The following is a 12,623-nucleotide window of genomic DNA, read 5'->3' on the forward strand; positions in this document are numbered from 1 at the left end:
GCGCTTGCCTGGTGCACCTGGTTTTCCCTGTAAAACAAATGACTTTGCTTGAAGAGCATGGCGCAAACCTTTTTGCAAAGTGAGAAACTTGGATCATTGCAAAGTTGTATTTTTCTGTATAATAAGGAAAGAGGTGTAAGAATAGGCTAAACTAGGCCTGGAACTAGTGACTGTGCCACATTTTATGGCCCCACTGATGTGCTGTCACCATAACGACTTACAACAATCGCCATTTTCTTTTGTACTAATATAAATGACCATTGACCTTACAGTTCAATGTTCTTTCTCTTGATTCCATTTCTATGCGATCAAGGCACTGGTACACCAGCAACTCCTGTGTTCTGCAGAGTAAAATTGTTGTTTTTGTCAAAGGGGTCTGGTGGCTTTAAAGAGATGGATATAACGGCTTCACTTCCCCGTTAGAAAGCGCTGTCAGGCAGCAAGATGAAGTGGTTAAAACATTCTAAATATAGCATACACTTAAAACTGATATGAACTCATTTAGATGGCTAAAATACATTTTGCTGCTGCTGCCCCTGTCCACAGCAGTACATTGTTTAGCTTCTATGGCGCTACTCTACAAGGTCTTACTGGTGGTCCACGCTTGCCCTTCACTCCCTTTAGTCCTCTCCTCCCTCGGACACCTTTCATTCCCTGAAATGCACAAACACAGTCAGACTGTCTGAAGACAACTATGCATATCACTATTTGCAATTAAGGTAAGAATAAATCAGACTAAAAGAAATGAAAGACACTATCATTTTAGGTTGACAATTACTGTCTTCCAAAATGCTTAAATTGAAAACTTTACAGGTAAAATAGGAATTTTAAAAAAGCACTGTGACTACATTACGTCAGGGACGACCCAGAAACCTGCAAACTCATGAAAAACATAAAACGAAAATACCTCACCTCAGTTCCACGCTGACCCTGTTATGAAAAAAGAACACAAAACTTCAGTAAAATGTGTCAGTATATTTTTTTTATATAGTAGTTATATAACAGAATATTAAAGCAACGTACAGCGAGTCCAGGAGAGCCTTTTTGCCCACGTGGACCCCGAGGACCAGTAACCCCCTGTGAAAATCAGACAGTTGATTAATAATTTGCCACTTTTTAACAGTATGAAAACAAAAGTAAAACACAACTCACCTGCTTTCCTTTATGACCTCTTCGACCTTTGAGCCCCTGCAAACCTGGATTCCCCTATGATAAAAGTTAGAAATGTGGTAGATCAGCTTTAAATACCCCCATTTTTTAAATTCAAATTATTTCATATTTCAAATAATTTCAACCAACCTTTAACCCAGGTGGTCCGATTGGTCCCAGTATCCCCATATCACCTGGGAGACCCTGTACGCGAAAAAAGAAGGATGAGAATAGGTTAAAACGATCTCCTTCAACAGTTACAAGACTCTTAAACATTACAGTCACATGGTCTGTCTGATTTCTGCACATTTGTCAGGACTCACTGTGAAATCATAATAATATTAGCAATAATATTTGCAAAAAGTCTTCTATAGTCAGTTCATCTATCAGAGTCAGCATCAGTAAACTATGATGGGCAGAATGTATACAGTACAGAAACATGAAAGGACGAAGTGTGGATTCAATTAATGAACATGAGTGAACATGACATATTCTAACATATTACAAATGTTATAAAAACATATTTTATATCTTATCCAGGTGAGGTGAGGTGGTGCACTGTGTGTTTGACGTTTACCTTAAGACCAGTAATGGCAGACTCGCCCTTGCGTCCTCTCAGTCCTGGAATACCCTGTATCAAGACCAATGATGATGCAGATGTTTACCAGGAAAGATGTTGTGTTAATTTATAAAAGTGATTTTATTTTAATGCTGCTGAACAAACGTAAATACCTTTGGTCCCACTGGCCCAGGTGGTCCTTGTTTTCCTTTTGTTCCAGCTTTACCCTGAGAGACACAAGATGACATCAGTAAGACACATGCTAAAGGAATACTTCATCCTCCAAATTATCATTTGTATGGCAGTTATTCACCCTGTGTTACGATGAATTCTCACATGACTCCACGTAGAATTAAGAACACCAAAAACAGAGAAAATTCTTGATGAACTGGAGTAAGAGGGGGCTGTGCTTAACAAAACTATATGAAAATATCCATTGATAAACTCTCACACAGTTTGTGAAATATAATCCAAATCATATACTCAGTACTTTCACGCACTTACATTTTCGCTAAACAGCATAAATAGCGCAGAGTTACTACTCGTACTTGCCTACGACTGCTTATACAAACATGTTTTAAATAGTAATTCTTTTAGTGAATATGCATGTTTGGGAGGTAAAACTGGATAAATGAGATTTGGAAGAGTTGTGTAAAAGTTTCTAAACAGATGCTTTGACATAGTCCTGCTGTTAAACGTGGCTCCATATGACTTTGATTCATGAAGATTTTTCTCTGTTTTTTGGTTTCTTCATTCACCATGGAGGAATGCAAAAAAAACCCCAAACTGTTTTCTTCACAAATTTGACAAAACACAGGTTGAGTAACTGATATACAAATGATCATTTAGGGAGGTGAAATATTCCTTCAAATACTGTTTTTCTTGGCACAATGAATAACATGATTATCTTAAATTTAAATAAATGGCATGATATTGTACCTTGAACCCTGGTGCTCCAATGTTTCCACTGATCCCAGGAGGTCCATGTTTTCCCTACAACACATGTTTTAAATGTATTTAATACCACAAAATGCATCTGTAGGCTAAACTGGCACAGATATTTATGAATAAGGGAAAAATAAGGAAAAATCCCATTTTACGGTGCAGGGTTGCACATTATCTCCATCTGTTTTGGAGCTTACCATTTTGCCAGCCCTGCCAGGTTTTCCAGGAGCTCCTCTGAAACCAATATCACCCTTTGGGATAAATAAGGGAAGGACTTGATTTAGTAAAAAGGCTGAACAACAGACTAAACTGCAGTATGGTACATTTTTACTTACCGGATCTCCTTCATTACCCACAACCCCTAGTAACCCGTCCAAACCGCTGAGGCCCTGAGAGCAAGATCACAAGACAAGAAACAAAAAAACAATCTTCAACAGATGTCCTCACTTTAACCTTGTTGTGAGCGGGAATACAACTATGTCATAACAGTGTATGTTCAAACTTTTGGTTGATTTCAGGTAGCAGTGATGGATTGGGTGATACATGTGTGTATTTTATTTGTCAAAAGGGATACTTGCGGGTTTTCCAGGTCTTCCAGCAGGTCCTGGTCGACCCAGTGGGCCTTCAGCTCCCTACAGAACACACTTCATTACTTCAACAGACTAAGACTGTGAGGCCCAGGATAAACTTTAATTGTGCAAAATCATCATGAATAATCAGAATTCAGTCATTGTTGCATTCTTTGTAGTAAAAGGTATACTACGCGGGACTGTCAGTTACTGTTTGTACATAGCTCGCCTGTAAAAATTGAAAGTACAAACTAACCCCAGATTCACTCTTGTTTGGTGTTACGCCTCACCATATTTGTGTTTTTTCTGCACTGTCTCTCTTGAATGCCTGCTGCTTACAGTCTGGCACCTGGTCAAAACCTTGTTATAAAGCTTGACCCATAAACGTCCTGAACACAGAAAATAAGAGGGAAATAATAAAAATCTCGGCAGAGGGCAGAAAAATACACTGCCATACACTGTAAGTAGGTCACAAGTTAGGATAGAGAGGGATTAGTGTTACTTCAGTATGAGTCTTTGTGTTGGTTTTTAGGAAAACCTGCATAGTATGTCTTTAAGTGGCATACAGTGCATTGCTCAGAAATTGTTTGGTGGATTTTAGATCTATCCAGATATGCTAGTACAGAGGTATCTGCCTTGTTTGTAGATATTAACTCATACAACAAACATTTGTCTTGGGGTATCTGGACCAGAACAATCATATCTGATTTTATTTGAAAATCTATTTTTAGATTAGACACAACTCACAGTTTTTCCAGGAGCTCCTTTGTTTCCTTTCCTTCCACGCTGGGCTCTTTTTCCCTTTATAAAGACATTATTTCCATGATGACAACTTTGTTTCATTTTTATTCTGTTGTAGATATTCATCTGAGCTGAGCAGTGCCTTCCTCTTACCTTTGCCCCCCGAATTCCTTTAGTGCCTGGAAGACCGGGAGGACCAGCAGGCCCAGGTCGACCTTTAGCACCCAAAGTGCCGATGAACCCGAGCTTCCCCACTGTCCCCTAAAAAAATACAGTCACACACTTAAATGATATCATAACATGATCTTTGTTTACTGAAGACATAGACTATTGGAACTGATAAAATACCAGAACATTTAGAAACACTGAATGAGTTCAAACATGTTATTTTACCGTTGCGCCTCTATTCCCAGGTTCTCCTCTTGCACCACTTTGACCTCTAATGCCCTGGGGATTAATGAAGGAGACACTGCGTCATTGTGGTAACATTTTTATACGCATCTCTACATATTCTTCTCCAGACTAGTTATGCAACACATAATGACGTCCCACCATGGGTCCTTTGATGCCTTGAAGACCGGGCTTGCCAGCCTCACCATGACTGCCCTGAATTACACAAACACACAACAAAGATGATATTAAATGAACTAAGTGAACCCCTTCAGTTCGACAGATTACAATTTCAGCATTGAAGCATTTCACTGTGTCAGAATGAATGAATGGTACATTACACCTTTGGTCCAGGCTTTCCAGTTTTTCCCTCAGCACCTCTCTTGCCTGGCAAACCCTGAAAGAAATTAATAAAGAGAAATTAAAAATGAGAAATAAGGAATAAAACAAGATCAGGGCTTAAAGATAAAGATACATCTGGTAACTTTTATGAAAATAAATTTGTGTCATATTTACTGAAACCGTCACTTTATTCTGAGAGAAGTACATGAGACAAACACTGTAAAACTTCTATTAAATGCCCAGTCCCTTTTACTAGCCCCGTGTGGCGACACATTTTGACAAATAAACACCTGTCTTAATTAGATGCCTGGTCTGGTTGCCAAGCTGCTCATTTTTTAGTAGAAGTTCTTCAGATGTATAAAACAGGGTTGTTGGTTACCTCAAATAATGTGTTCATTCCTCGATTACCCTGTAAGTTATTCATATTTATTTAGTCCATAAAAGTCCTCAGATCAAAAGAATCAAAAGGGGTTTTTTTTAATAAAAATAAATCCAAGTTGTGAGTATTGTTTTAACAGGATAAAGTGGTCGGTTGTGTTGGTATGCCTGGTGCCGTAAACCTTGAGTGCCGTAACTCTCCACTCTCTCTGATGCACTGTCTGACGGTTGCCTTTGTCTCACCTAGAATGTTTTCAGAAACATATTTCAGTGTACTGTTTAGCTGTAAAATGAGAAAGTGGGCTAAGTCACAAACTTTCTCATTTTACAGTGAAACAGTACACTAAAATTTGTTAGTGAAAACAGTCGAAGCGAGAAAGGCACAATGCATTAACAGAATCTTGATTCGTATTTGATCAGTGCTGCCTAGTTTAACAGTTTGATCGCAATTCTCAAGCAGTGTTTGACATAACTGACAACTTTGTTTGAGATTTCTCATCTCTGATTGGTTGTTTTTGTTCACATGCAGTAAGGCCATCAGAAATGCTACAAGGCAAAATAATGGGCAGAGAAGCATGATCGGGGTTTTTTTCACAGATTATCTGTCTCATTTAGTGCTGCGTGAATTTAGTGACAGTGTTATCAATTATAAAAAAAGTTGTTTTTTTTTTATGAAAGTTACCAACTGTAGCTTTAAAGAGAATACCTCACATGCAAAATGACTATTTGTGTATCAATTACGTAGCAGTTCATTATTATGTTACCTTGAATTCATGAAGAAAACATTTTTCTTGTAGCCTCCAGAGTGAACAGAGAATCCAACAAAAGGCAAACATTCTTCATGTATTAAAGTTAACAACGACCAGGTCTAACAACAGCAAAACTGTATCACAACATCCTTATACAAAGTCTCACACAACTCCTGCAGTGTAATCAAAGTCTCATAGTTTTGCTGTTGCTAAACATAATCTCTATTGACTTCACTTGATTAAAAATGTTTGCCTTTTTTAAGATTCTTCATTCACTGTGTAGGCATGGAAGAGATGCAGTTTTCTTCACAAATCTAACATAACACTATGTGAGTAATTTATATACAACCGGTAATGCTGTGGGTACAGTATTATTTTAGGTTAAGTCATGTTTTTCATGGCAACCAATTAATGAAAAGCAGTTTTATGCACAGTATATACAAATCTTAATGTACACTAACATTGATTTTTCATTGAGGTGAAATGAAACACATGCTGATAAACTGCTTTTGTTGCCATCTAGTGGTTGAAACTTTTAGTACAGTGTTACATATATTACATTCCAGATCAGAGTTGCCTGGACATAACTAGGTGGAAATGTTCAGTGCACAGAAGTCAACGTTAATGTTTTATAATGCAATAAAATGAGTGGAAGAAAGTGTGGAATTTCTCTTGAATATTATGTGATAAATATGCTAATGCAACAATAATACATATTCTTTTTTTGCACTGTAAACAGTGCACTTGGTGCATTTGATGTAATTCACTGCTCACGCATTGTAGGTTTTATGTCTAAATGTGACTACTGAATGTATGTGTTGAATCTGTCTGCTGCAAACCAAATCGCCATCCAAGGCACAAATTAATAAAGTGAAGTGAAGTGAAGTGAAGATAAGCTTAGTAACACATACTGGTGTCGATGGTCCAATTTGTCCAGGTGGACCTATTCTGCCAGGAGGGCCCTGGAAAGGGAAGGCATACAATTCACAGTGTTTACTTCTAGCTGTGTCTTATTGAAACAAAAGTACATACAGCATCTCTTATAAAAATCCCAACTATATATGGAATACAAATATATGTGTTAGTAACCACATGAAACTTGACACAAAAAGGCAACATGGCTTCAAGCATATGATACATATATATCTAACATGAAGCTCATCATGGGTGGCACGGTGGTGTGGTGGTTAGCACTCTCGCCTCACAGCAAGAGGGTTGCCGGTTTGATCCCGGGCGTGGGAGCCCTTCTGTGCGGAGTTTGCATGTTCTCCCCATGTCAGCGTGGGTTCTCTCCGGGCACTCCAGCTTCCTCCCACAGTCCAAAGACATGCAGATTGGGGACTAGGTTAATTGATAACTCTAAATTGTCCGTAGGTTTCCTCCCACAGTCCAAAGACATGCAGATTGGGGACTAGGTTAATTGATAACTCTAAATTGTCCATAGGTGTGAGCGTGAATGGTTGTTTGTCTCTATGTGTCAGCCCTGCGATAGTCTGGCGACCTGTCCAGGGTGTACCCTGCCTCTCACCCAATGTCAGCTGGGATAGGCTCCAGCCCCCCCGCGACCCTCAAGAGGATGAAGCGGTTAGAAGATGAATGAATGAATGAATGAATGAAGCTCATCATGACTGTTATTAGTCATCACCATACAGCATTTCAGACATCACTGACGATCAAAGAATCTTTATGTGTTACTAACAATGTGTCCCCGCAGCCCCTTCTGGCCTTTCGCCCCTGCTGCCCCAGTGTTGCCCCCTGGTCCGAAAGGTCCAGACATGCCTGATGGACCTTTGGTGCCTGGCTCACCCTGTGAAAACATCATCATCATCATCATCATCATACATTTCAGACTCTTGACAAAACTTTCTGCATGCACTTTGCAAACTTTGACCATCATTGCTTCTGACTGATGAATACGACTGACCTTGAGCCCTGTAACTCCTTGTTTTCCTCTGTCTCCTGGTGAACCCCTGTATCCCTGCAAATGAGGGTATGATGGTGAAGACTGGGCAGAGGGGGCACATTTTCCTTTTTAATTCAAACTTCAAATATATTCGGTGCACCACAGTGGGTCTCAGAAGTCTGTATCAATATTTTAGACATCAGCGGCTGCAAGGCTACCTGACTTTTAGATTCTGAGGATTATTCTGGTATATTTTCAGAGCAGAAACAGTCAAGAATGCAGATGGCACTGTCCTGCGTCACTATACAAAAGTAACAGGGGTTATACAATATTCTAATAAACTGTCCTCCCACCTGTTTCCCCGGTGGGCCCTTTGCACCCTGTGGCCCTTTGTTGCCTCTGTTGCCCTCAGCTCCTTTTGGCCCTTTCTGTCCAGGAGGCCCAGTGCTTCCCTTTTCACCCTGAAATGTACATAAAACAAATGGTTTCCCAAGTTTCATTGATGCATCTATGTTTCATCTACATACAGGGTTCTGCGGGGTCATGAAATTCCTGAAAACTTTAGACAAACTCTTTTCCAGGCCTGGAAATGGTTTGGAATTAACAGAATGTGTTAGATATTTTAAAATGTACATTGTTTTGGATATTGTATAAAATATGCTCATAAAAATCCCAAAACGTCTAACGTTACATGAAATACCTTTCCTGCATTACTAATTTGACATCTAGTACCACAATTTGTGGAGTGGAGTTAGCAAGTGCTAGTAGTTTGCTTATCTAAAAATGCCTGGGAAGTGGGTGTTTAATGATGTATGGCTGTATTGCTTAATCTACTTAAATAAAGTCATGGAAACTGGGTAAAATTGTTTAGTTTATCCACCGTTTTGAAAATAAAACGATGCACTTACAAACTGACATTTACTCACAAAAATGCCTTTCTGTCCAGTTGGCCCCTCAGGTCCCTTCAGTCCAGGTGCACCCTAAACACAAAAGCACTGGGTCACACGTACACATGATGAAGCTTATCATAAAGCTCAATCAAGCCTACAGACTGCATTGGCCTCTTATCCTGTGTTTTTAGAAAATCAGACCTTTTAGTGCCTTCGCATTCAGTTCAGTGAGAAAAGATATAAATCAAATCTGTGACAAACACAGTCTAATCAATCTACCTCCTCACCATCGAGACCAGCAACTCCCTCCTGCCCAACAGTTCCTCTGGATCCCTGAGAAGATGACAGAAACAACTGAGTGACGGATCAACAAGCTGATTGTTTCTGAAGTGGTTTCACAGACCACTCCATCACTTCACTACTCTGTATGCAGTAAAAGAAGCTTTACCTTATCTCCTTTGACACCAGCTGATCCGGGTGGTCCTTGAGGTCCATCTTTACCCTAGATGTAAAAAGAGCAAAGCAACAGTCACACAAAAAAGCCTTCCAACGAGTGCTGAAGGAAGACAAACTCATCTTGCTGAGCTTGGTGCTTGGAGAACTAAGTTTTGTGCATCTTAAAATATGTTTGCATTTGAGTATATTTACAAATAATCAGGGGTAACTTCGGGTCAAGTGTCTTGCTCTAGGACACTTAAACAGGCAGAGCCAAGCCAAGCCTCCAACCTTGGGATTAAAGGACAACTCACTGTACCTCCTGAGCCTAATTCCATGATGTCTGGGTGATTCTGATGAGGCTCCTAACAAGTTCCCCTATTTCAAAGAGGATGAATGGCGCAGACCATGAAAATGAATCTTGAATCTTGTGTTGTAGCATGATTAAGTTTCCTAGAAAATCTTAATGCAATCAGGATGACACTGAGGAGCTCAAATTACCACAGTAATCTACGACATCCTGGATCATCACTTTGACAACAGAGCAACCTGATCTGATGACTAACCCAAACTCTTGCCCCATGCCAAACTGGAAAGAAAGAAACTCATTCACACTTGTTCAGTGTTTGATCTTTTTCCATGCCTAACATTTTGACTTGTCAAACAAAAGTGTGATTAAGAATATTAAGCCTGGATCAGTGCAAAGCACACTGACAACAAAAGCTTGAAAATAAACTTACTGGGTAACCTGGAACTCCAAGTGGGCCAACTGGACCTTGTGGCCCCTGGTTACCTGGAAGGCCACGGGGCCCAACCTCACCCCATGGTCCAATGTTACCCTGGATACCCTGGAGGAAAAAACATGTACTCAGTAAAACAAGATATGTAAATATCTTTTGTATATCAAGACAAATTTCAGGTTTTGTTTGTATGTCATTCAAAACATCTCAGTCGGCAGATAAGCTATGTTTCCCAACTAAACCCAAGCTTTCTGGGAGGACAATGAAAAACCTCAACACAAAAGAGGGAAAAACAATCTTGTAAGCTACGCTTATTGTTGCTTCAAGAGTTCTTCGTACCAAGTGGGACTGACATACAGATGAGTGTCATCTGCAAAGAAGAGTTAAGAAGTGTAGCTGTAGTTGTAAAAAAGCTATTAGAAGAAGGCCAAAGAGGTCAGTCAATGATCAATTAAATACATTCAGTAAATGCTATGAACAGTAAGTATGATGCAGGCATATGCTCAAGACTAAGGGCGCAGTGACACATGAAATTGACATTGGTGAATATTCGCCTCCTGTCCACAAATCCGTCAGATTTGCTTAGTTTTGTATCAAAAAAATCAAACACTGTTTTTCATTAGAGGACTTGTAAGGACAATATTTTAATAATAATCAGAAGCTGACTTAATGAATGAGGAAGTAAAGGACTGGAGGGATCGAATGAATGAAAACATCTTACAGGAGATCCTCTGTATCCCTGTGGTCCAGGCATGCCCATCTCACCCTGAGCACAGAAAACAATCACTTAATAACATTCATATGAGGACATAAAGCAGCAAGGATGCTATATAAACTACAGCAGTGAAACTAATAACAGGAAAACAATCACTTACTGGGCGGCCTTGTTTCCCCCTTGGTCCCTCCTCACCTCTCTTACCCTTCATGACAAATATAACAAGGTGAACACCACATTACATTTCAAGATGTAAACCATGATGGAGTAACCAAGTGAACAAATTTGTCCAACGTGACAAAATGATCCAGTTTATAATGTTGACATATTTTGATAAAAATGCAAGCATTGACAAACTTGGAATTGAAGAATACCTTTAAGCCTTCACTTCCTGGAAGCCCTACTGGGCCCTCTTTACCTTTAACCCCCTAAAGGAAACCAACAGCATCCATCATGACATCATCATGCCTACATTCAGTTATTCCAAGAGTCTGCAATGTAACTTCCTAAAACTAAAGATGGTTATTTTCTAACTCACTCTCTCTCCTGGTTTTCCTGGTGTCCCCTTCATCCCTCTGCTCCCTTCTCCCTGTTGATTGATACAAATGCACAACTACATAAATCATCATATTCAGTCAGCACCACACATAATCTGAGATGCTGAGTAACCTACACTCTTAGAAATAAGGTTTCCAAAAGAGTTCTTCTTGAGGGTTTAAGACTCTACCTAGAACCATTTGCTTCTGTAGATCCCTGTTTTTAAGAAAGAGTTCTTCAACAATTGTTAGTAAGACTAAAGCCTTCTTTCCACCAAGTAGTCCTGTTCCGTTTGGTTTGGTACACATTAGAACAGCTATTTTTGCATTTCTGTGGTGAAAATTTGTGGATGGTACCAACTGAACTGTAGTTTTGTTTACCATCCCCATTTGTCATGATCCCACTGTTGGGGTACCTAACACACTGATCCAACACTAAAAGGTTGAGCTAGAGACAAAGCAGTCCATTGATTGGTTAATAGAGTGCTCCCAGGACAATGTTTTTCTGTAGGCCAACGCGGAAGTTAGCATTGCACTGGTTCCCCCATCAAAAAGCCTGTGGGATATTTCCACTGGATTTTGGATTATTGCTGTAAATAAGCTCTCTGACAAACGAACGTTTAGGATACTTGCATGTTTTGTTTAGCAAGATAATCTTCACAAATGAACAGCATTTTCATGATTATTGAAGCCTTAATGCAATTGCCAGACGTAAAAAGCTAACATTAGGCTATAAGCGAACTATGCTACGGTCACATGACCTGACATCGGCATCATAACAAGACTGTAAAGCCGTGTTCGGCGTGGCTAGGCATGATGATGTTCAATAGTCTCATTTAGCCACTTGTTAACAACCGTTTTTTTAAGCTTCAAAGTTCATGAGTGGAGTATATACTGATTCATTTGATGTCATAGAACAAAACGACAGACCTTATTTCAGGCATCTTACCAAAAATCCATTCAAAACACCCACTGACGAGGGATACATGAGTGGTAAAAGGCTAATTTCTGGGTTTTAGGACTCATTCCTGGCAGACTCTATGGAGAACCGTCACTCTTGCTAAGGGGTAAGTTTTGGCTGGTTTTGAAGGTTATGTAACCTCTGTTCATACTGAGGCAAGTTTTACATAAATCAGGGTTGGGTTGCGTACAGTACTAAAAGTACTATGGCGGATGTTTTTGGTGGAAACATGGCTTTAAGGGTTCCATTGAGAAACCCCTTTTTAGAAGAAAAAGTTCTTTAACCACTTGAAAGTTTGGGTGTTAAAAGTTACTTTATTAAACCTTTTTTAAAGGTTCTACTGGGAGCTAAAAGGGGTATTCTCTAGGGACAAATCAAAGAACCCCATATGGTTCTAGTTAGCACCTTTATTAACAACAACAGAAATGTGATCTTGTTTCATTAGGGTTAAAACAAAATCACATTTCACTCCAAGAAACAAAGGTGATTAACACTCACACTCTTCCCTACAGGTCCTTGGAGGCCAGGAGCTCCTGTTTTACCAGGCAACCCCTGTGGAAGATATTTAGTAGTGTATCAGTTATTTGTGACGCTGTGAGACGAGCAAATCTACTAATCAGT

The 12,623-nt window shown here is 39.6% G+C and overlaps 1 protein-coding gene across 1 annotated transcript in view; it reads right to left on the reverse strand.

The window, feature by feature from the left end:
* Window positions 1–2,846: 2,846 nt before the first annotated feature.
* LOC117253558 (uncharacterized) overlaps window positions 2,847–12,623 on the reverse strand; it is a 30,886-nt gene continuing 21,109 nt past the window's right edge. Inside the window, exons 30-49 of the mRNA XM_078169116.1 lie at window positions 12,501–12,554; window positions 11,044–11,094; window positions 10,880–10,933; window positions 10,666–10,710; window positions 10,512–10,556; window positions 9,791–9,898; window positions 9,064–9,117; window positions 8,895–8,948; window positions 8,652–8,705; window positions 8,079–8,186; window positions 7,747–7,800; window positions 7,522–7,629; window positions 6,734–6,784; window positions 4,697–4,750; window positions 4,516–4,569; window positions 4,357–4,410; window positions 4,117–4,224; window positions 3,970–4,023; window positions 2,989–3,285; window positions 2,847–2,904 (exon numbers count right to left, since the gene is read on the reverse strand). Of these exons, the coding sequence (XP_078025242.1) occupies window positions 3,208–3,285; window positions 3,970–4,023; window positions 4,117–4,224; window positions 4,357–4,410; window positions 4,516–4,569; window positions 4,697–4,750; window positions 6,734–6,784; window positions 7,522–7,629; window positions 7,747–7,800; window positions 8,079–8,186; window positions 8,652–8,705; window positions 8,895–8,948; window positions 9,064–9,117; window positions 9,791–9,898; window positions 10,512–10,556; window positions 10,666–10,710; window positions 10,880–10,933; window positions 11,044–11,094; window positions 12,501–12,554 (1,242 nt within the window). The 3' untranslated portion in view covers window positions 2,847–2,904; window positions 2,989–3,207. The remainder of the gene's footprint in view (window positions 2,905–2,988; window positions 3,286–3,969; window positions 4,024–4,116; window positions 4,225–4,356; window positions 4,411–4,515; window positions 4,570–4,696; window positions 4,751–6,733; window positions 6,785–7,521; window positions 7,630–7,746; window positions 7,801–8,078; window positions 8,187–8,651; window positions 8,706–8,894; window positions 8,949–9,063; window positions 9,118–9,790; window positions 9,899–10,511; window positions 10,557–10,665; window positions 10,711–10,879; window positions 10,934–11,043; window positions 11,095–12,500; window positions 12,555–12,623) is intronic.

The sequence above is a fragment of the Epinephelus lanceolatus genome, chromosome 6, assembly GCF_041903045.1.
Source record: "Epinephelus lanceolatus isolate andai-2023 chromosome 6, ASM4190304v1, whole genome shotgun sequence".
Classification (NCBI taxonomy): domain Eukaryota; kingdom Metazoa; phylum Chordata; class Actinopteri; order Perciformes; family Serranidae; genus Epinephelus; species Epinephelus lanceolatus.